General features: G+C 45.3%; 1 protein-coding gene across 2 annotated transcripts in view; it reads right to left on the minus strand.

Annotated features, from left to right (window-relative positions):
• Nucleotides 1-317: 317 nt before the first annotated feature.
• HTT (huntingtin) overlaps nucleotides 318-21,309 on the minus strand; it is a 1,416,422-nt gene continuing 1,395,430 nt past the window's right edge. For both annotated transcript variants that reach the window (XM_069203496.1, XM_069203501.1), the window contains one exon: nucleotides 318-1,366. In XM_069203496.1, the coding sequence (XP_069059597.1) occupies nucleotides 1,153-1,366 (214 nt within the window). In that variant the 3' untranslated portion in view covers nucleotides 318-1,152. The remainder of the gene's footprint in view (nucleotides 1,367-21,309) is intronic.

Genomic DNA, 21,309 nt, shown 5'->3' on the forward strand with positions numbered 1-21,309 from the left:
TTTGCGTTTCAGAGGACTGTTGTCACCATGCACAATTGCAACGAGGGAAATAACCATAAGACCAATAAAACTACTACTGTTATTGACTCCACGTCAATTTAGATTCTACAGGGGAATATAACAGTCAGTCCAGTGTCTGAAATCTCTCTCTTCATTGTAACAACCACGGTCAATATTTTAACTGTCACAATGACATCTACACTTTTTAATGAACAACGTGCTGTTGAGAGAATACGAAGAAAAAACTTGTGAAAAAACGTGTAATAAAATGTGTATGCGCGCCTCACACCTCCAAATAAAGAACAACAACACATATGTAAGGACAGTCAGTATAGTGGCTTTGTTAATTTTAAATTACAGTACATTCCATGCACCACGTTTTACAATTTTACATACTTTACATAGTGTAGAAATATAAAACTGAATGTTCCTCGTTTACATATATACTCCAATCATAAATCCTGAGGATCAAAGAAAACTGTGGCTGTGCAAGTGCACCACAGTACAAGTCCCGCACCCTACACACACTCCATCGACAATATGACATCCATTGGGGGATTACATGCTGGATGTCCTGCTCCTTAATCACAATATTGTCTTTTTTTCTTCTCTAGCATGTGCCCCATCAAGAAACACATCCTAAACGCATATATTTGCCACTGGATAGAACATAAACTCAATGACTGCCACTAATCACCTGGAATGGCTTTCATTCCGTATTTCTGCCGTTGTTTTGAAAGCAGATGCATCTTGACTACTTTCATTGGAAATTAGGTAGAAAAACATATATACATAATATATTATATCTTTTACTTGCAGGCGTAGTAGTTAGTTAATAAAATAGTTCTGGGTGTTTTGCAAATCTAGTGACGGTTAGGCCCAGGCTGTACTCTTTATTTGTCTGCATGTTTACATTATTAGCTGCAGGCTGGCTGCGCGCTTCTATCACAGGCTTATCCTTCTACCGACCGAGGTTCTCAACACATTGCAACGTTTGTGTCTCCACTTTATACAAACAAGCATGGAAAAGGTTTAAAAACGGACAAATTTACATTCACTGCAAAAAAGCACAACCCAGGTGAGATGACACAATTCCAATGCTTATACCAGGATTACAAGTTTGTCTTCTTAAATATACAAATCCTTCGGGGCTCAGAAGGCCGTGGTCTGGTGGACGTTCTGCAGACAGGTGAGCAGCCGGTGGTAGGGGCTTCCCGGAGAGGCCACCACTTCAAACACCGACTGGAAAGAGCGCCGGTCCAGTTCCTCGTCTATCTGGTGCTTGTAAAAGTCTATTGCCACCAGGCAGAAAAGGTTAATGTCTACCTGCTCAGATTTACCCATTCTGCTGATGATGTGAGGAAAACTGTGACAAACGTTAAGGAAGATCAACATGCGTAATCAAATGTAAATACTTGAGAATGTCTCCAGGTACTGTTCTTCAGTGTATAAGGTCTAGGAATAAGCTGAGGGAGGGATACTTTGGACATTTCCCCTCTATCACAGTGCCCAGCCTTGCCACAATGAACCACATCTACGAAGCGTTTCTGAGATAGCAAATGGCCTGATTCGAAGAACTGGGCTGTTTGTGACCGCAAAAATGCATTTTTGATGTACAAAACCAAACTGTGATTCGACATAATCACAATTTGGGTGTGAGAATAGGTATCACAATAAGGGCATGCCTTCCAAATCATAGTCGTATGTATTAATGCAGGCTTCTCCGACAACTAGCTCCTTAGCTACTGGTAGCTCTCTAGCTACTTAGAAGTAGCTCTCTTGTGTGTAGCCATGTCTACTAAGTTAGAAGCTATTGCCTGGCTGAATTATTACATGTATACCAAAATCGAGAGCATGTATTCAAGGAAAAATATTAAAAGCAATCACAGAAATGGTGGTTTGCTGACCCCAGGAGGCCACCATCCCCGTGATGCCAATCATTCCTAATGGGTCATAAACGGAGACCTACCTCATTGATACTCATGCAGTAGGTCAATCTGCGACCCACTAGGAATCACTGTTTTAAAACATAGGCGCCCACGAATGATTCATAAAATCAGGCCTTTCCTACCTAAACAATGATTTGGTAACATGTTACCAAATCTCTAATTGGGTTTCAGAATACATTCAGATTGGGTATTTGGAAAGATTGTGGAAAGAAGGGTGTCCCTTCCTATTAAATCTTTAAGCTATGAATTATTATTTTGTGACTGAAATCCGATTGCAGAACAATATTATTTTATCACCTCCTCACAAGAGGTGGTAAGGCATTCACAAATGGGAATGACAGGTCAGTTCACAAAATACCAATGGATTTGTCACAAGACTGTGCGCAATTTGCAACTATTTCGAACAGATCCACTTTTGTACATTCCAGTTAAGGAATTGCCAAATGCGAACCATTATTTGTTGCAATTTATGATTCCTTACACATGGGCCATAAAGATTAGTACATTAGGAAGCGCGATTACCAAATATCAATTTGGTAAAAAACGCTATTTGAAAATATTTATTTTTAGTATTCGCACATCTGGCCCAATATTCCTTGCTGAATCGCTATAACGCTACAAAAAAATCACAAAGCCTTTTTTTTGCAAGACTTTTGCTTCAAGGGTGGGGGAATATCCTGAGTGTTTTTTTTTCTTTCTTCAGACTGGTGTAGCACACAACCAGCACTATAAGAGAGACCCCAGTTTCTCTGTTTTAGGAATGGTGTGTAATTAGGAGACCCAATTATTTGTAGGAATTTCTTGTGTGACAGAAGCAATCAGTGTCAAAACAGACTATTTATTAATGGATAGTCTTGTGCATTAGGATGTGTTGATAGCTGACCAAAAAAGAAGAACCCCCTTTCATGTACCAGAATCAATTTTACAAGGGCACGGCTTCTTTATCCATATTGTTGTGGGGGAGAGTTGAGTAGCAGAACTCCTTTACTTGCGGTGTCATGACTCTCAGATCAATGTAGGGACAAAGTCCTCACAGTGCAAAGAAAGTTGTTAACCCTCCATTTTCATTTTACTTTTCGTGCCTGTTCTGTTTCTCCGCCAGTGAACCTGACACCTTTAAGCCAACTACAGATGCTTTGTTTTTCTCCCCCCAGCAGAGCATAAGGCACCCAATACAGTAGCACCTCCATCGATAATAGTAACTATGGTCTGCTCATTGAGTTATGGGGAGACTGACCTTGAATGGCAGCTGAATCAGTAGTGTAGGAGTTCAGGTCTTACTACCAGGGAGGGGTGTCTACAGGGCCCGGGCATTCAAAATCCACTCAGTTGTCCATAACTAGGGTTTGTCACCTCCCCCATGGGCATCGCTGTGTGTTGTGGTGTGTTCTGTGCATGTTATGTTGTGTTACACGCTTGATAATCCACACGCTTTATGAATATTTTCTCTGCAAAGCTATGGTGATGGCAACATAACCTGAAGCATCTGCTTGAGGTTGTTGTTGTGACCAGCGGTCTGCTAGAGAATAAAGTAAAAACCAAAACAGTATTGAGAGCTTGGGCAACTCTTTCACCAGATATGTCCAGATACCCCTGCCCACGATGCCAGAAATTTCCCTAGCTCAATATAGGTTATATCCACATGTAGTCTTCCCTCTTGTTCTTTGTTTAGAGGTAACTAGAAATACAGGCTTGACTCATAAAACCTTCACTTTGTCTCGCCACTTACATCCATTGTCGCCATTTTGTTATACACCCTCCCTTCTGGTAAGGAATATTTTCGCTGCAGTAGCTGACTGGGATTATGGAATTTTAACATGTCCCACCTTGTGATTGTCCTTGGCTTGCAACATAAATGCTACTGAACTGGTATCAGCTTGCCCTCCTGAGCCAGGTTTTTGCAATTGTGTGGACTTTAAAGGAAAATCTACAGCACCCACTGGAAAAGATGCCCAGCCAGAACCGCGGATGTGTCTGGTTCTGTTCCCACCACAGCCCCCTATTCACAGTAAGACCAAAACTCTGAGAAAGGCCTGTTGATGTTTCCTGTCTACAAGATGTTCTGGTACTCTGCCAAGAAAGGGGAGGTGTCTTGACACTGAGGAAAAGCTCAGAGTTACGGTTCATGTGACCATTTCTAAACTGAAGACATCAGCAACACAAGATCTTAGAGAACATATTGGGGCTATCAAAGTACTATCTTTGTTGGTGAGCTGCACTGATTCAAGACCCGCCTGAATGACCATGGAAGCCTGTTTTACCATGACCCAGTCCTTGAGGGGTGTCACGTTGGCTGAGGCTGGTCATTCTAAGTCTGGAGTGATTTGATCAACCTTACTATGACTTACAGTTCCAAGACATACTGGCATTTAAAAATATGGTATATTCTATACGTACTTAGGACTAGTTGGTCCGGTAAATGCCCCACCTCCTGTGAGTATCCTGGTAATGTATTATTCCATCCATGACCAGTTACTTACGTCACTAAAGCCCTAACAGATGAGTTACCACCAAAGGGTCCATTGTAAGGACAAAGGTTTGATTTATAGGTGAGTGGTAAACAAATAAATGCCGTTTGACTGTCCATCCACCTCTGCATTCTCCCATCCCATTTACTGAAAGGTCTAGTGAATGAGAATGATCTTCTTTAGAGGCACTTACAGTTGATTCACCCACTTGATCCCGAAAAAATAGTTTAAGACAATGACAAATATTAAAACTATACCGAAGTTGTGGAAAAAGAAAGGGTAGTTCAGATAGTACCAAACCGAAAAACTAACGGAGCGAGAGGGAACACGTCCGTACCTGACGGCGGAAAGAAAACAATCTAACAAAGGACTCGATGCCCATGCACACTATCACCGAGAGGAGAAGTCACTCGATCTCGTAACTCGAAGAAAAAAAAAAAAGCTTCATCAAAGAAAAATAACTTGTAACACTCCGAGCCCAACATTAGATGGCGATATATGCACAGAATGTGTATCTGCAGCCACACATGCCATCAAACTTTAAGTTACAGTTCAGGTTCAAAATACAGGTAGTTCTCTGAAGAACTATTCAAGTACTTAAGACTCTTAGTCAGGAACCCGTAACATTACTCTGCAGCAACAAATCATGTATGTGGTTATGAAGAAAGTGTGTGCAGTGAGGTTACGGCTGAGTTCATGAGCTTTGGAACTCTTGCCAAACAAAAAACATGAAAGGAGCAAGGCGGAAGAGTGTTGTGCAGCTTCTCCTATGGAAGCATTGTACAGCCATATCTATTCATTGGTGTCAGCATTGTAGAGCTCCCAACAGTTCTTGTGCTAACTTGAGGGAATCAGAAATGACCCATTATTAACGTAAAAATAGTTGTTTATGTCTAATAAACCAGATTCTACCTTTTATAGCACTCAGAATATGTCTCTACCAGATAAGGCATTTCTGAAGTTAAGTAACTTGTTCATCTGATAGAGACTTCTAGATGCAGATTCCTTACCTTAGAATAGATACCCATGCACTACCACCCCAGAGGTGGGTCTGCAAACCAAGATCATACTAGGAAGTCCTGCAGGACCAATTGGGCAAAGTACCCATCACTTCGGACCTGATTGTTCAGGCAGTAGTGTTTGGTGAACAGATATGAGGAAGCCCACGCTGCTACCTGACAGATGTTCAGGACTGGAACTCAGCGTGCTAACAAAGTGGTTGCAGCTGTCTCTCTGGAAGAATGAGCATGCAAATCCTCTGAGGGTTGATTTTTAGGCAATACGTAGCACATTGTTATGCAGAGAATGACACTACACCACTGGATGGAGATGCCACTCGTGATCGACCAGGTATTGCTAGCTGAGTTTGTCCGCTCTGGCGTACAGAGAGCCTGTCAGGTGTTGAACCACCAGGGAAATGCCCAGATGTTCCAGTCACATCCAGAGGCCCGGAGTCTCCTGACAAAGGGTCCACAACCCCACCTCGCCCTGCTTGTTGCAGTACCACATGGCGGTGGTGTTTTCCATGAACACCTGCACTAGTTTCCCTTTGAGAGAAGGAAGAAATACTTTCAATGCCAATCTGACTGCGCAGAGCTCCAAAAGGTTGATGTGGAGTCCGGAGTCCACCGGAGACCAGATGCCTCTGATCTCTGCCTCTCCCAAATGACTGCCTCATTCCAGGAGTGACACATCTGTCACTACTGTCAGATCTGGTTGGGAAGGGAGAGGGATCTGCCTCTGACCCAATAGTAGTTCATTAGCCATTACTGCAGAATTTGCGTGGTTCCCTCCAGGATCTGGACCATGTCGGAGAGATTCCCCTGATGGTGTTTCCACTGTAACTTCAGGTCCCACTGCAGAGCCTGTATATGCCATCTGGCATGACTCACCAACACCCAGCAGCCTCAGAGCCATTATCACCGAAATCCAGGATAGAGGCTGAAACATTGGTATCATAGCCTGAATAACCTGGACATGTTGCTCGGGAGGATAAGTCCAAAACTTTACTGTTTCCAGAACATCTCCGATGAAAGGAAGCATGTGAGAGTGAGTCAGGTGTGACTTCGGCACGTTTATAGTGAACCCCAGCAAATGCAGGGGGTCCGCCGTAGTCTGAAGGTGGGAGACAGCCTGGGGTGAGCCCATCTTCAAAAGGCCAGTCGTCAAAGGGAGGGGAAGACAATCTCCTGACCTGCGCAGGTGAGCTGCGACCACTGCCATCTCCTTGGTGAACACCCAAGGGGCACTGGTAAGGCCAAAGGGGAGCCCAGTGAACTGAAAGTGCTCGTGGCACACTGTGAACTACAAGTAATGTCTGTGGGCAGGGAGGACTGGAAAATAAAAATAAGCGTTCTACAAGTCCAACTGTACCAACCAGTCTCCTGGGTCCAGGGCAGACAAAACCTGAGCCAGAGTGGGCATTTTGAACTTCTCTTTTTTGAGGAAGAGGAAGAGGGACTGAAGGTTTAGGATAGGGTGCAGGCCCTTGTCCTTTTTGGGTACCAGAAAGTAGTGGGACCTACTTCTGGCACATGTTGGGAGTAGATGGAATGTGATTTAAGCTGTATTTGAGAGGCATTACTGAACAGCCTAGAAAGTGACATTCTGCATGTTTAATTATTTATGGAAGGTTTCTGAATGTTCATGATATTTGGAGGAGAAAGGATAAGTCAGGTAGTGAGATGGGTAGCTTAGAACGTAAAATACAGATGAATGTGAAAACATTTCTTTAGAAATAAAAAGACGGGATGGTTCATCTATTTTCAGCTTTACCTCTCGTGAATGAAAGATGTAATGGTTAGAAGTGACTGATATCCGAACTCCAAGAGAAAGGTAAGGAGTTCAAGGGTGAAATGGGGACGTTTTGTAGTGAAGATTGTGCTGATAATACGAATTTAATATGGAAAAAGAGACATATTTTTAAAGTACCATGAAATAGTCTAGAAATTGACATTTTTGAGGATGTCCTGCACTTGGGAGGTCTTCAAACGTGTTTGGTTATGGGACAGTAAGATATTTTCCTGTGATTCACATCAGGATGAGAGAGACCGGGAAGGAAGTCGGCTCTGAGAAGCACGACGCAGTGCACTGATATGCTGCGTGGTTATTTGTGTTTGGGAAGTATTCAAACGTGCATGGCATTGTCTTATCGGGCAGCAGGATTTATTTGTGATATATGTCAAGACTGCGAAGTCCTGCGTCGTGAGCTGTAAATCAGAGCTGTGCCAACTGGACACTATAACATTTGAAGAAAGAAACCGTGGGTTAAAAGGCAGGAAGTGACATCAGATGCTGTAACCTCAAAAGGGTGCATTTAGACGGACAGAAGTAATGACCCGGTTTTTGTCCCACAGACCAACATGCGTGGCCGATGGACTGAGGTGAGCAAGTAAGCCGGGTGTGTGAGAGAGAGCGGGTGTGTGAGGACCGCACTGCGAGAGACGGACTGGGAAACGGCAAGCCACATGGGGGAATGGTTTGCACTTTGTCTTGCCGTTTGAATGGTTTGACTACATTTGATGCTAGTTTTACTTGATTATCTGTAAAGTCGTATGAACTTTCAGTAATTTGGATACTGTGCAATTTAGAGAAAATGTATAGTTTAGTTCTCAGACCTGACGCGTGAGCAGCATAGTGGTACTTTTCATGTGTTGTGTTTTGTACATTATGTAGAGTGCAGCACGATCCTTGACAGAGGTTTGGGTTGATTTACTTCTAGACTGGACGACTGTTGATCTTATGATGGATTAGAGCGGTGTCCAGATGTCGGTACTTAAATAAAACGAACTCAGACGCGAGTGGAAGTTGTACAGAAATATTACCATTTTTCCTTCGCTCTTCCCCTTTGTAGTTTTTTCTGCTTTTGGTGGTTCTTATTACAAATTTTTGGACAAAGATTGATGCTCTGTGGAAGCAACTTACCTTATGATTAATTGATGTGAAGTAATCGAAGACTGTAAACGACTGGAACATGCCCCCCAGTGGGTGTGTATAGTGAGAAATGGACTCGAGAGATTCTGCTGCAGGTCAAGAATTATTAATGACATACCCCAGGAGACCGAATATGGAAAGAGTTAGATATGGGAAGTCGAAACACGTTTTCCTAAAGACTGTTGTAATAACATAGTATAATTAGAATTCTAAATCTGTACTGCACAGTACAACTTGCAGCAAATGATTCTGAGTGGTTCAATGATAACTGTATGTACAGAATAAGATATGTTTGAGCCCAATCGTTATATCCACTTTTATTTTATTTCTAATATATATAAATGAATTTACTAACTTTTATGATTTTAGATTATTCCCAATACACACAGAGCCTTCGACATATATATATATATATATATATATATATATATATATATATTACATATAAAATTGGCAACTCTTATGTGATTAGATTATTTTCAGAATGCTGTTTTCTAAACATATACATGCATTCATATACTCAAGGCTCTAAGCATAGAAGGATAGAGGAACCTGAATTACAATTATAAATACATAAAGACGTGGGAAATTAGCAGTGTATGTATTGGATTGTGGTTATGATTAAACAATTTTGCACCTGATTTAGATTTCGGGGGACGGCTTACTCTGTCACAACAGTGACGGATATCCCGTCCGCCAAAATATAAATCTCATTATGTCCTATGGGATTTATATTTCGGCAGACAGGATATCCGTCACCGTTGGGATGGAGTAACCATCTGCCGAAATCTAAATCACCCGTATGTCTTTTGTTTTGTTTTCGTATGACTGTATTTTAGATTGAACCCTAGAACTTGACAGTAGAGCTCTGAGGTAGCGTCAGCACATCAAAAAACATTTGTTGACTCGATTCTATTTAAATTAAGACCTGACAACATCATACCAATCTATTCTATTTGGAATACTGGTATGGAATAATTTTGAATGTATATCCTAAACAAACATTGATTTCACTATTGCAAACAAGTGATTCTGAATTTCATGTTTGATATTGACCCATTAAGTGAATATTGGAAAAAGCCAAGGGAAAAGGTTACATGGATTTGCTCTCTCTAGACTGGAGGGAGATGCTTTATGTCTAAAAGTGTATTTATACATGTAATCCGAATGAAAATGTTTATGTCTTTGTAGTACCAATTTAGGTATTTTCTATGTTCTTTTCATTTGTGACACTTATAAGAAAGTCTGTTTCCTTTTGTGTGGAATTAATGATAGAAAGGGTAAATACTTCAATTAAAAGGTCCTGGTCCGGGGACTTTTCAGAGTCAAGACGTCATTTGCAGATGCTCTTCCCAGATGTTGGGAGAACCCATGTGGGTAAGAAGTTGAGGCCAGAGCTCCCCATCCTCCGGTCGACCCTGTGCAGGTTGAGGCCTTCCGGCTAGATGGCTAGCTATGCTGTATCTTTTCAGGACGAAATTGAGATCAAATTCGAAAGTCAAAGGAGACATCAGGTGATTGGATTCCTAGAGGCTAAACATGCAGTGGGGAAAGAGAAAATGTAGATCTAATTGAATTGGTCTCTTGCAATGTTTGTATTTTAACATCACTGTTATTTCACAGAATAAAGGCACAATCGAGAATGAAAGGTGCCCCATTGCGACAACTTCATGAATAGAATGAGGTTATTGTTACAGAATCTCAATCCACGGGATATGACGATTGTCTGTTTTGTGTAGGTATTAGAGCAGTCGGCCAGGAATTACAGCAACCTTCATATTTATATGGAAGGGTAGCAGGAAAAGAGGGTGCTTTCTGTTTTCTGGATTACAGTTTTAAGAATGAGGTGGTCTTATATGATAAAAAAAGAAATTTTTATGCAAGTGATTAAGTAGGAGTCATATAAATGGTCTCGATCTTGTAAAGCCCTTTCTTTTTTTATTGTATTTTCATCACTAGGATGCATTTTGTTTTACTTACATCGTATTGATAAACATTGTACAAAAGGCAACTAATGTGGAGATACAAATATAGCACGGTGCACTTTAGCTCCTGTAAGATTCACTTTCTTTGTAACCAAAACTTTCTTTTTAATCCATATTTAATTGTAGACGTCTCATTTCGTTCTGTTTTTTATGAACATTCTATGGATCATTTTACCCGAAAGAAACAATTCTTAATGTGTTGATTCAATGTATCTGAGTGCTATCCTGATATTAACTATGGGTATGACTTTTCAGTGAATGTTTCTCAACCAGTTGATTAATTCTGAATTAACTGAATGCTGAAATCTTTACAGTCTCCTAGGAGTTTCTTTGCACTTGTTAGCAAATAATTCTGTACTCTTCTTTGGTCAAGTCCACATTTACTGAGGATGTGATTTACAATATCTATCATTAGGATTAACGGCTGAAACATCAGAATCATAGCCTGAATATCCCAGACTCACCGTTTGGGAGGATAGGCCCGAAACTGCACTTTGTCCAGAACAGAAACACCACCAGAAAAGACTGCCTTTTTACTTTCAGTCTTGCTCGGACTTCGCCTGCTTTAAAAAGGCTTATCTGAATCTGTGTCTCCTCTCTTCTACCTCTTTCGCGCTCTAGTGCGGACATACCCCTTTGAGGGCGATTCGTTGTGCTATACTAAGTGTACATTACATAACATTACATAACATAACATAGGGAGCAGCACGTTGATAGTGAACCCCAGTGAATGCAGAAGGTAATCAGTAGTCTTCAGGTGGAAGATGACTGCCAGGAGCAAGCCCACCTATAACAGCCAAAGTCAAAATAGGGGAATACTGGATCTTCTGACCTCTGCAGAAGTGCTGCAACCACCATCATCACCTAGGTGAATACCTGAGAGGCACTGGTAAGGCTAAAGGGGAGCACGGTGAGCTGAAAATGCTTGTGAACCACAGGTAATGTCTTTGGGCAGGCAGGATGTGGAAATAGGCGTCCTGCAAGTCCAGCTCTACCATCCAATCTCCTGGGTCAAGGGCACGTAGGACCTGAGCTAACATGAGCATCTTGAACTTCTCCTTCTTCAGGGAGAAATTGAGGAGGCGCGGTTCTAGAAGAGGACCGAAAGTAGACAGAATAGTAATCACCACCTACTTCCGATGCTGGCAACCTCTCGATGGCTCTTTTGGCCGAAAGAGCCAGAACTTACCGACGGAGCAGGGAAAGATGGTCCTCTGACTAACTTTGGCCTAAAACTTAGTGACTCACAACATTAATCCAAATGTATCCGTTCCAAGGATGATAAGGTAAGATGATACTACGAAGGCGGAATCAACCTCAGGTGGGGCTATCCTGAGGGAGTTTCACCCTTTACATTTATCTCACCTTCCAATTTTTCCAAGTAGGTTTAGGTGGTGATTTAAGCCCTGATAAATGCCCAAGACCTGTATCAGGCTACAATCCATATGGGCAGACACATGTTGGCAGGCAATACAGATAGGAGCAGAGAGTGGGCATAACACCCACTATTAACTCAAATGGTAATTCCTTTTTGTAGGAACTTTTAATCATGTCAAAGATACCGCCCTAATAAAACAGGATACTGTCTGTAGTTTATCCTTAGATCTTTTTAACAATATCTGGACCTGAGCTCCTTGTCGAGCTAGTACATTTCTAAGAACTCTCTCAGGATCGCCCCACCTGAGGTTGAGTCTGCCTTGGTAGTATCATCTTACCAGGGAGGGATGAGGTGGCCAATGATGAAGTATGTCACCTTATGTGACTGAGCCCACCTCATTCATATTTTAGAGATCCCCGGTATTTATGGGGTTGGAAGGGATACATTTGGATTAATGTTGTGAATCACAAAGTTTGTCGGACTGCCATGCATTTAATTGTGTTGCTATGTATTGAGGCTAGCATGGTGGTCCGTTAAGTCTCTTCTGTTTCCCCCTTATGTGTTAGAGATGGTCCTCCGTCAGCCGGTCTTGAGACAGTGGCATGGTTGAGGGAGGGGCATACAAGAAAGTGGATGGAGTAACCCCTCTGGATGATTTCAAGAACCCACCTGTCCAATGTTATGGGTTGTCAGAGGGGCAGGTGATGGGGATCCTGCCTCCCACTGGATGGCTCTGCTGGTATGAGGGCAAACTAAAGTGGCCTGAGGGCTGTGTCTGCCGTAGGGTATGAGGTGGACTGGCCTGATCTTCAGCTCGTGGTCTCCCATGGTCTGTAAAAACCAGGGAAGCCTGTTGGCCTTGGTGTCTGGGCGGGAAAGGATGCAGTTGGCAGCCCCTACGGTAGCCATGGAAGTGGCGAAAGGCAGACTGGGGGTTGGTGGGGAGTCATGATAGGCCCAAAGATCTGGCCGTGGCCCTGCAGTCTTAAAATTGCTCCAGCACTGAGTTCGCCTTTTCACCAAAGAGGCAAGAGCCAATAATGGGCATATCTATGAGCGAAGGCTGGATATTCCCTGAAAAGCCAGTGGTTTTCAAAGAGGCATGGTTGTGTTCAGCCACCATCGGATGGTGAACTTTGCTACACCTCACCTGTCAGCAATGGCTTAGGGGAGTGTGGCTTGAGCCTCCTCTGAGACAATGGGCAGCACTTGCACAAACGATTCTCACACAACGTGGGTGTATCGGCCTAAAAGGCACGGTGTTCAGTGACCTCAGTGCTAGGCTGGCAGATAAGAACAACCTCTTACCAAAGGTGTTCATTGTTTTAGATTTCTTATCCAGTGGAGTGGTAGAGAGCAACCAAGGGTGGAGGCTTGGACCACCAAGCTGCCTGAGGTGGGATGCTGGGTAAGGAAACTGGAGTACCCAGGAGCAGGGAATTGGCTGCGGGCAATTGTCCTGTGCACAGGAGCCCCTATGCAGGGTTTGAACCAAGTAGGAATGCTCTAAGGGCTTCACCAGAATGAGAGGAAAGGTTCAGTGGGGGGCAACGTTCATCTTAAGTGCCACCTAGGGCAGGTTAAGGTCCAGGACCTCAGCTGCCCTCTGCACCACCATAAAAAAAAACAGAGGCTTCCTCCTCCATAATCACGGTAGGAGGAGAGGACAAGCCAGCATCTGGTCAGGTGACCAAACCACTGGCATTTGCCAGTTCCTCATACCAGCTGTCCTCTGGTTCATCAAGGGAGTGGTGGAATCCAGAAGGGTCCTCAGATCCCTCAAAATCGCCCCCCTCTCCAGGCCTATAAAATGAAAAAGGCAATGGCTATGACTCGTAAGGCAAGGCACCAGCCAGCAGAAGAGTCAGCATTGGGCAACCCTGATCTGGCTCGGTACTGGAGTCGGGAAAGATAATGGGGTCAGTCCATGGGTTCTGAAGGGGCTCCAAAGGGATAAGACCACCCAAATATTAAGTGCATGGCCTAATAAAATTCTGAGTTAGGCAGGAATTGTTCCTGGAAATGTGGGAGGTGTGGAGCGTACCCGAACCAGACACAGGTTCCATGGTGGAGCAGAGCCTCGAGTGGTGTCATTGTTCCAGTGCCTTGTCTAAGAACTTAGACTGGCATGTGAAGTCAAAGGGCTTCCTAGATCGCTCTATTATTTCAGGGATCTCCCGGTAGAAGTGCCTATCTCCTGGTTCTGACAACTGGACTCCTTATTGCGAGAACTAATATGGGATGGGGGCTGACACCAGGTTCCTCTCGAAGTTCTGTGCTGACCTCTGGACTAGGTGGGCCTAGGGGTGCCAGATTTTGAGTTGTATTATCTGGCCGCACAGATCCACTGGTTGGTGGGGACCAGATTAGAGGAACTGAGTGCAGAGGAAGTGACTTGAGATAAAAACCCTGCTGTTAGCGAAGCACTTTTGCCCTGCAGTGGTGACTTCACAGCCTAGAGTGTTGTTAATGACAGCTGTCCGCAGATGGACACAATGCGTGCACAAGATGGTGGGGACCCTTCTATATGCACCCGTTTTTACCCATGGTGGGCATACCTCATGGCGATCCTCTCACTTATTTCACAGCTGGACAGGTGTCTGCTTGGGCAGAGGCCAGTCTAGAAACGGTGGGGGATTGCTTCCAACTGGGCACTCTGCTTCCTCTGGAGGAATTGGTGGATCAATATGGCTTACCAGCAGGTCAGTTCCTAATCTATGAAGCACTGTCCCAAGCCTCTGGGGATCTATGGTCCGGCTGGGACAAACCGATCACTCACAAATTCTTCCAATCCCTGGTTTCACCGGGAACGGCAAGTAACCTAGTGAGGTGGTTTTATAGAGTCCTAAACACCATGGTCTGTAAACCTCTGCTGACACCAAGACGTCGCTGGGAGGAAGCAGTAAGAAGGGAAACTCACGGCAAGGTAATGGAAACATGTCTTGGCTTATCCTAAGAAGGTCTCCAGGAATATGTGTTTAAAGTATACCCAGTTCAACTATCTACATATAGTACATACATATAGTACCTGATGCCCCCACAGACTGCAGGTTATTTATGGTGGTGGCCCCAGATGCAGTCTGCCCGACACGGACTTCTGTCATGTAACATCAAGTTGCCCCCTCCTATAACCGTTCTGGCATGCAGTGATAGGTGCACTCAATGGTACCCTGAACAGATCTCTTCCCTGCGCATTAGAGGTTTGTTTACTAGTACCGTTCCCTAGACCACATAAGCGAAGGTTTGGCTCCCGCTTTATAGATCTAGCCTTGGTATTAATGAGGAAGCGCATTGTGATGGTATGGAAGTCAGAGAGGGGCCCGGTGATGACAGCCTGGACGAATTATTTCAATGTGTGGAGTGGGGTGGAGAAGAGAGTCTTGCTCCACAAAGATGCTAGAGGAGTGAGGTGGCGCCAACTGTAGGGACTCTGAGATTCTTGCCACCAGGGAACACCCAGAGGTAGTCTCAGAGGGGAATGATCGGGGAGTGAATGACTCAGATACTGAGTCTGCTGAGGACTCCCTGGAGACGTGAGGGGCAAGGAGGATGCGCTATGAAGACAGAGTGTGAGATGTCAATGGATAGAGCTCACCGCCCAGCACTCCCATACCACAACCTGGTTGTCCCCATACCAGTTCTGTTCCTTTCTCCCCTCCCCACACTACAGTGTGAGTAGCTCCATCCCATGCCTCTCTCATGCTGAGTCCCCTTTGCAGGATTTCTCCCTAGGGTTAATCATAGACCATTCCTGTTGTTCACTCTTGTCCTCTTCGATTATGAAGGTGTGTGAAACTGTTATTGACCCCTGAGACAGATAAAGCGTTTCCGTAAGTTCATTTACACTCTACGTTTTGCTAGTTGATAATACATGTGCTGTTGGCTGTGTATCCCCATTGTTGTTGTTGTTCCTATGGGACTATGAACTCATTTTTTGGGGAACGGGGTCTGATACCACTTCAGCACTTGCAGATGTTGTAATGGCAGCTATGGGTAATGACTTGCTCTCCTGGGATGTTGCAGCGCAGGACACAGAGGGGAGATTACCAGTGCCAATGGTCCAGATACGGACTATTGTTGTATATGATGATTCTGCAACCCCAGTGGACTCTGACTCCTAGACGTCCGATTAATAAACTATGTGCATGCCATATCACTACTATTACTCTCGGTACAGAAACACCACACCATGATTGTTTGTGTCTGTTATAATAAAAAAATGCCAATAAAAGTATGTTTTCAAAAAATTAATGCGTCAAAGTCTAACGTATTGATGCACACACTTTTTTTCAGAAATTCCTCCAAAATTCTCCATATCAGATAAGATCCGTTATCAAAAGTATAAAAGGCTCATCAAGGGACCACATAGAAAGAGTGGTTTGTTGCCCCAGATTTTCACACAAGATACTGGCAGAAGAACCTCCGAGACTGCCAGACTGCTGCTGCATCCAGTCCCACACAAAGCTGATACTGAGCCTAGTCTGAAAGGAGCTGAACTCAGCTGACGTTTGTTTTCCCTTTGGGGAAAAATGGTATGTAGTGTGCTAATTTCTAACAAACTCTACATGCAAGTTAAGATACTCCATGCTTTTATAATATAGTCCATAGAGGTAGGCTTTAGGGTGTTAGATTGCCAGATGTTATTCCCACAACTGTAGAAATGAACAAGTTACTTACCTTCGGTAACGCCTTTTCTGGTGGATACACTAGCTACCTGTGGATTCCTCACCTAAAGAATTTTCCCCTCACGCCAGCTTTCGATGGAAATTTTCTTCTAGCTATGCATGTCGACGATGACATCACAATTGCCCTACTCCACGCGACGCCGTATGACGTCATCCAGGCAATAAGAAGACCTCATCGACGTGCAGACGTCAGTTATCACCATTTTTTACGTGCCTTTGAGGCGAACAGTTGAATATTGACAATACAGAAGTGATATAAGTACATCAATCAAACTTATATACCAACTTTTATTCCAATAATATGAAACGAAACTAATGGAACCAACAACACGAATTATGCATATAAATATATATACATATCCACACGTTTCCTTCTGTATATATACATATTTAAAGAAATATACATACACATCGCATCATCATATACATATATACAATATACAGGTGCTCACCCAAGGAATTCGTGGTAAGACCCAGTCAGGCAACGGGGAGGCGGGTGGGACCGTGAGGAATCCACAGGTAGCTAGTTTATCCACCAGAAAAGGCGTTACCGAAGGTAAGTAAGTTGTTCTTCTGATGGATACAACTACCTGTGGATTCCTTACCTAAAGAATAGAGTCCCAAAGCAGTACCACCTCAGGAGGTGGGTGCCTGAATTGTCAAACCAAGAAATCCTGCAGCACTGAGCGGGCAAAATGTCCATTCCTCCTGACCTCAGAGTCCAAACAATAATGTTTGACAAAAGTATGGAGGGATGACCAAGTTGCCGCTTTGCAGATGTCAACCACAGGAACACCCCTAGCCAAGGCTGATGAAGCAGCCTTAGCTCTGGTGGAATGGGCTCGGAGCCCTACAGGAGGTTCTTTCTTTGCTAAAGAATAATATAGCCTGATGCAAAGAATGACACACCTGGACAGCGTTGTCTTGTGGACAGCTCTGCCTCTCCTCTTCCCCACGTAACCAATGAAGAGCTGATCGTCTTGCCTGAACTCCCTCGTCCTGTCAACAAAGAAGCTCTACGCTCTTCATGGATCCAACCGGTGAAGCCTCTCTTCCTCCCTGGATGGATGAGGTGGAGGATAAAAGGAAGAGAGAGTAATCGACTGTCCCAAATGAAAGGGTGTAACAACCTTCGGGAAGAAAGCCGCTTTGGTCCTTAACACCACTTTATCCCTGAAAAAGGAAATATATGGGGCCTCTACGCTAAGAGCCTGAAGCTCACTCACGCTTCTAGCAGATGTTATGGCCACTAGAAAAACAGTCTTTAAAACTAAAAATCTCAAGGAACAAGAGTGCATCGGCTCAAATGGCGATCCCATAAGAAAGGTCAATACCAAGTTAAGATCCCACTGTGGCATAACAAACGGGGTGGGAAGAAACTTATTAGTGAGACCCTTAATGAACCTCAATACAAGAGGTGACTTAAACAAGGAGGGTTGGTCTGGAAGGTACAGAAAAGCCGACAGCGCTGATAAATAACCCTTAACTGTGGCAACTGCACAACCCTTCTGTGCCAAGGATAAAGCAAATAACAATACACCAGACAAATGGGCCTTCAAGGGATCAATTTGGTTCTCTCCACACCAACTGACAAATCTGGCCCACCTGCTTGCATAGATCGATTTGGTGGAGTGTTGCCTGGCCGATAAAATAACTTCCACCACCTCCGGCGGGAGAGAAAAGGAACTCAGATTGCCCCATTCAATCTCCAGGCATGAAGGTGCAGGCTCTGGAGGTGGGAGTGTAGAACCTGCCCTTGCGAGAGGAGGTCTGCCCTGTACGGGAGACGGAGCGGATGGCACAGAGAGAGTTGGAGAAGATCCGAGTACCACACCTGTCTTGGCCAATCCGGGGCTATTAAGATCACTTGTGCCCGGTCTTGGCGGATTTTCCTCAAAACCCGAGGAATCAAGGGTATGGGAGGAAACGCGTAAAGCAACTGACCCTTCCAGGACATCTGAAACGCGACCCCCAAAGCTCCTTGCACCGGATACTGAAGGCTGCAAAACGACAGGCAGTGCGCGTTCTCCTGAGTGGCAAACAGATCTATCTGTGGATATCCCCACCTCTGGAAGATATAAAGGGCCAGATCTGGATGAAGACGCCACTCGTGATCGGTCGAGATGAGTCGACAGACTGTCCGCACGCACGTTCAGAACTCCGGCCAAATGATTTGCTACCAAGCAAATCCGGTGGTCCTGAAGCCAGGACCAGAGCCGAAGAGCTTCTCTGCAGAGAAGATACGACCCCACTCCTCCATGCTTGTTTATATACCACATCGCTGTAGTATTGTCCGTCAGGACCTGAACCGGCTGACTGCGAAGGGAAGGGAGGAAGGCCTTGAGAGCCAGACGTATCGCCCGCAGGTCCAACAGATTGATGTGAAACCTCTGTTCTCCTGGAGACCAACAATCTTTGATCTCCAGGTCCCCCAGATGAGCTCCCCACCCTAGAGTGGAAGCATCCGTTACAACTGTGGCCACTGGAGGAGGTAGCGAGAACGGCCTTCCTTGTGACAGGTTGCCGACCGCAGCCCACCACTGAAGATCCGCTGCAGCGTCTCTGGAGATCCTTTTCTAGTCGTCGAGATCTCGTTTGTGTTGAAACCACTGCCTGAGGACGCACCACTGAAGAGCCCTCGTGTGCCAGCGTGCATGAGTGACCAGCAGAATGCAAGAAGCTAACAGACCGAGCAGACGAAGGACCTTGAGGACTGGAACAACCGCTCCATTTCGAAACATTGGAATCAACGAATGAATGTCCTGAACCCACTGCAGCGGAGGAAAGGCCCGATTCAATGTTGTGTCCAGTACTGCTCCTATGAACAGGAGACGTTGAGAGGGCTCTAGGTGAGATTTGGGCACGTTCACTGAAAAGCCCAGATCGAACAACAACTGAGTTGTCGACTGCAGGTGATGCCGCAAGAGCTCCGGAGACTTGGCTTTGATCAACCAATCGTCCAGATAGGAAATACTGCTATCCCCTTTCTTCTGAGCTCCGCTGCAACCACCGCCATCACCTTCGGGAAGACTCGAGGTGCCGAAGTAAGACCAAACGGAAGGACCGCAAACTGATAGTGTTGCAACCCCACTACAAACCGGAGATACTTCCTGTGCGACTTGTGGATCAGAATATGGAAGTACGCATCCTGCAAGTCGACGGACACCATCCAATCTCCTTTGTTCAACGCCAAAAGAACCTGTGACAGGGTCAGCATCTTGAACGTTTCCTGCTTGAGGAACCAATTTAAAATCGTCAGGTCCAGGATTGGCCTCAACCGACCATCCTTTCTGGGGATCAGGAAGTATCTTGAATAGCAGCCCCGACCCCTCTCCTGCTCCGGGACCAACTCCACTGCGCCCTTTGACAAAAGGGATATCACCTCCTGTTGCAGTAACAGAAGATGGATGGGCGGGAAGGGATGGGAGGAGAGCATACCCTTTCCCCACAATATTGGTGACCCAGGAGTCTGATGTTATTGACTCCCACATGCGAAGAAAGTGAGTTAGCCTCCCCCCCTACAGGAGATGTGTGAACAGGGAGTGATGGAGAACTAAGGATGTTTTCCCTGCTGCACCCCTCCGGAGGAAGAGGCAGAGTGCTGCTGGGCAGCCCCTCTAGTGCGTACTCTACCGCTGCCCCTGAAGGATCTAAAAGGAAGAGTTCCTGCAGATTGCTGCCCTGCCACATGGAGCCTGCCACGAAAGGAAGCGCCACAACCAAATCCTCTAAACCTTCTAAATGATTTCAAAGAAGAAGATGTGGCTGCTTGCAGTCCCAAGGATCTTGCCGTGGCTCTACTCTCCTTAAATCGTTCCAAGGCAGAGTCGGCTTTCGATCCAAAAAGTTTGTCTCCATCAAATGGCAGGTCAAGCAGAGTGGTCTGAACATCAGGGGAGAACCCCGACGATTGCAGCCAGGCATGCCGCCTCGTCGCTATGGACGTGCCCATAGCCCTGGCCACCGAGTCCGAGGTGTCCAGCCCAGATTGAATCACCTGGGTCACCGCCGACCTGAGCGTCCGACAAAAGGTTCAGCACCTCCTGTGACAATCCTGGGTGCCCCTTTGCCTCATCCATAAGGGCATAAATGTAACGTCCCAAAATGCAAGTAGCATTTGTGGATTTCAAAGCCATGCTACATGACGAGAAGGCCTTTTTAGCTGACTGGTCCATTCTCTTAGACTCCCTGTATGCTGGAACTCCGGGAAACGATCCAGGAGCAGAACGGGAGGAGCACGACGCTTGTACGACCAAACTCTCCGCAGTCGGGTGCTTGGACAAAAAGTCTGGATCACCTGGGGCCACTCGATAGCGTCTCGCCACTGCTCTGTTTACGGCAGCCGAAGTCACTGGCTTCTTCCAAACTTCCCTAATAGGGTCCATAAGAGCCTCATTAAAAGGAAGAAGGGGCTCCGCCACAGCTGATGCTGGATGCAACACCTCAGTAAGGCTGTTGGTCTTCACATCCGCAGCAGGAAATGGAAGGTCCAAAAAGTCTGCTGCCTTCCGCACCACAGCATGAAAAGAGGCAGCCTCCTCTAAATACTCCCCCGGAGAAGCTAAGTCCCATTCCGGGGAAGTGTCTAGGCCGCTTGCAGTGTCCAAGCCTTGCAGGTCCCCTGAAGGCTTCATGATCTCTCCTTCCTCTTAAGTGCTGCTTCTCATATTCTTGTTCCTCCAGCAGCCTCAGAGCCAACCTCCTGGAGTGGAGCCTGGACTCAATCCCCGGTGTCGATAAGGTGTCAGCCGACACCGAAGACCTGCGACGGCGTTGATCCTCTGAGCCATCCGACGCAGGATCCCCTGGCGCCACAGGCATCTTCAAGGTCGACTGGATCCGTGGGGAATCCATTGGCGCCGGGACAGTGGACGTCGTCGGCGTCACCGGTCTTCTGGGCGACGCCAAAGG

The sequence above is a fragment of the Pleurodeles waltl genome, chromosome 1_2 (genome assembly GCF_031143425.1).
Source record: "Pleurodeles waltl isolate 20211129_DDA chromosome 1_2, aPleWal1.hap1.20221129, whole genome shotgun sequence".
Lineage (NCBI taxonomy): Eukaryota > Metazoa > Chordata > Amphibia > Caudata > Salamandridae > Pleurodeles > Pleurodeles waltl.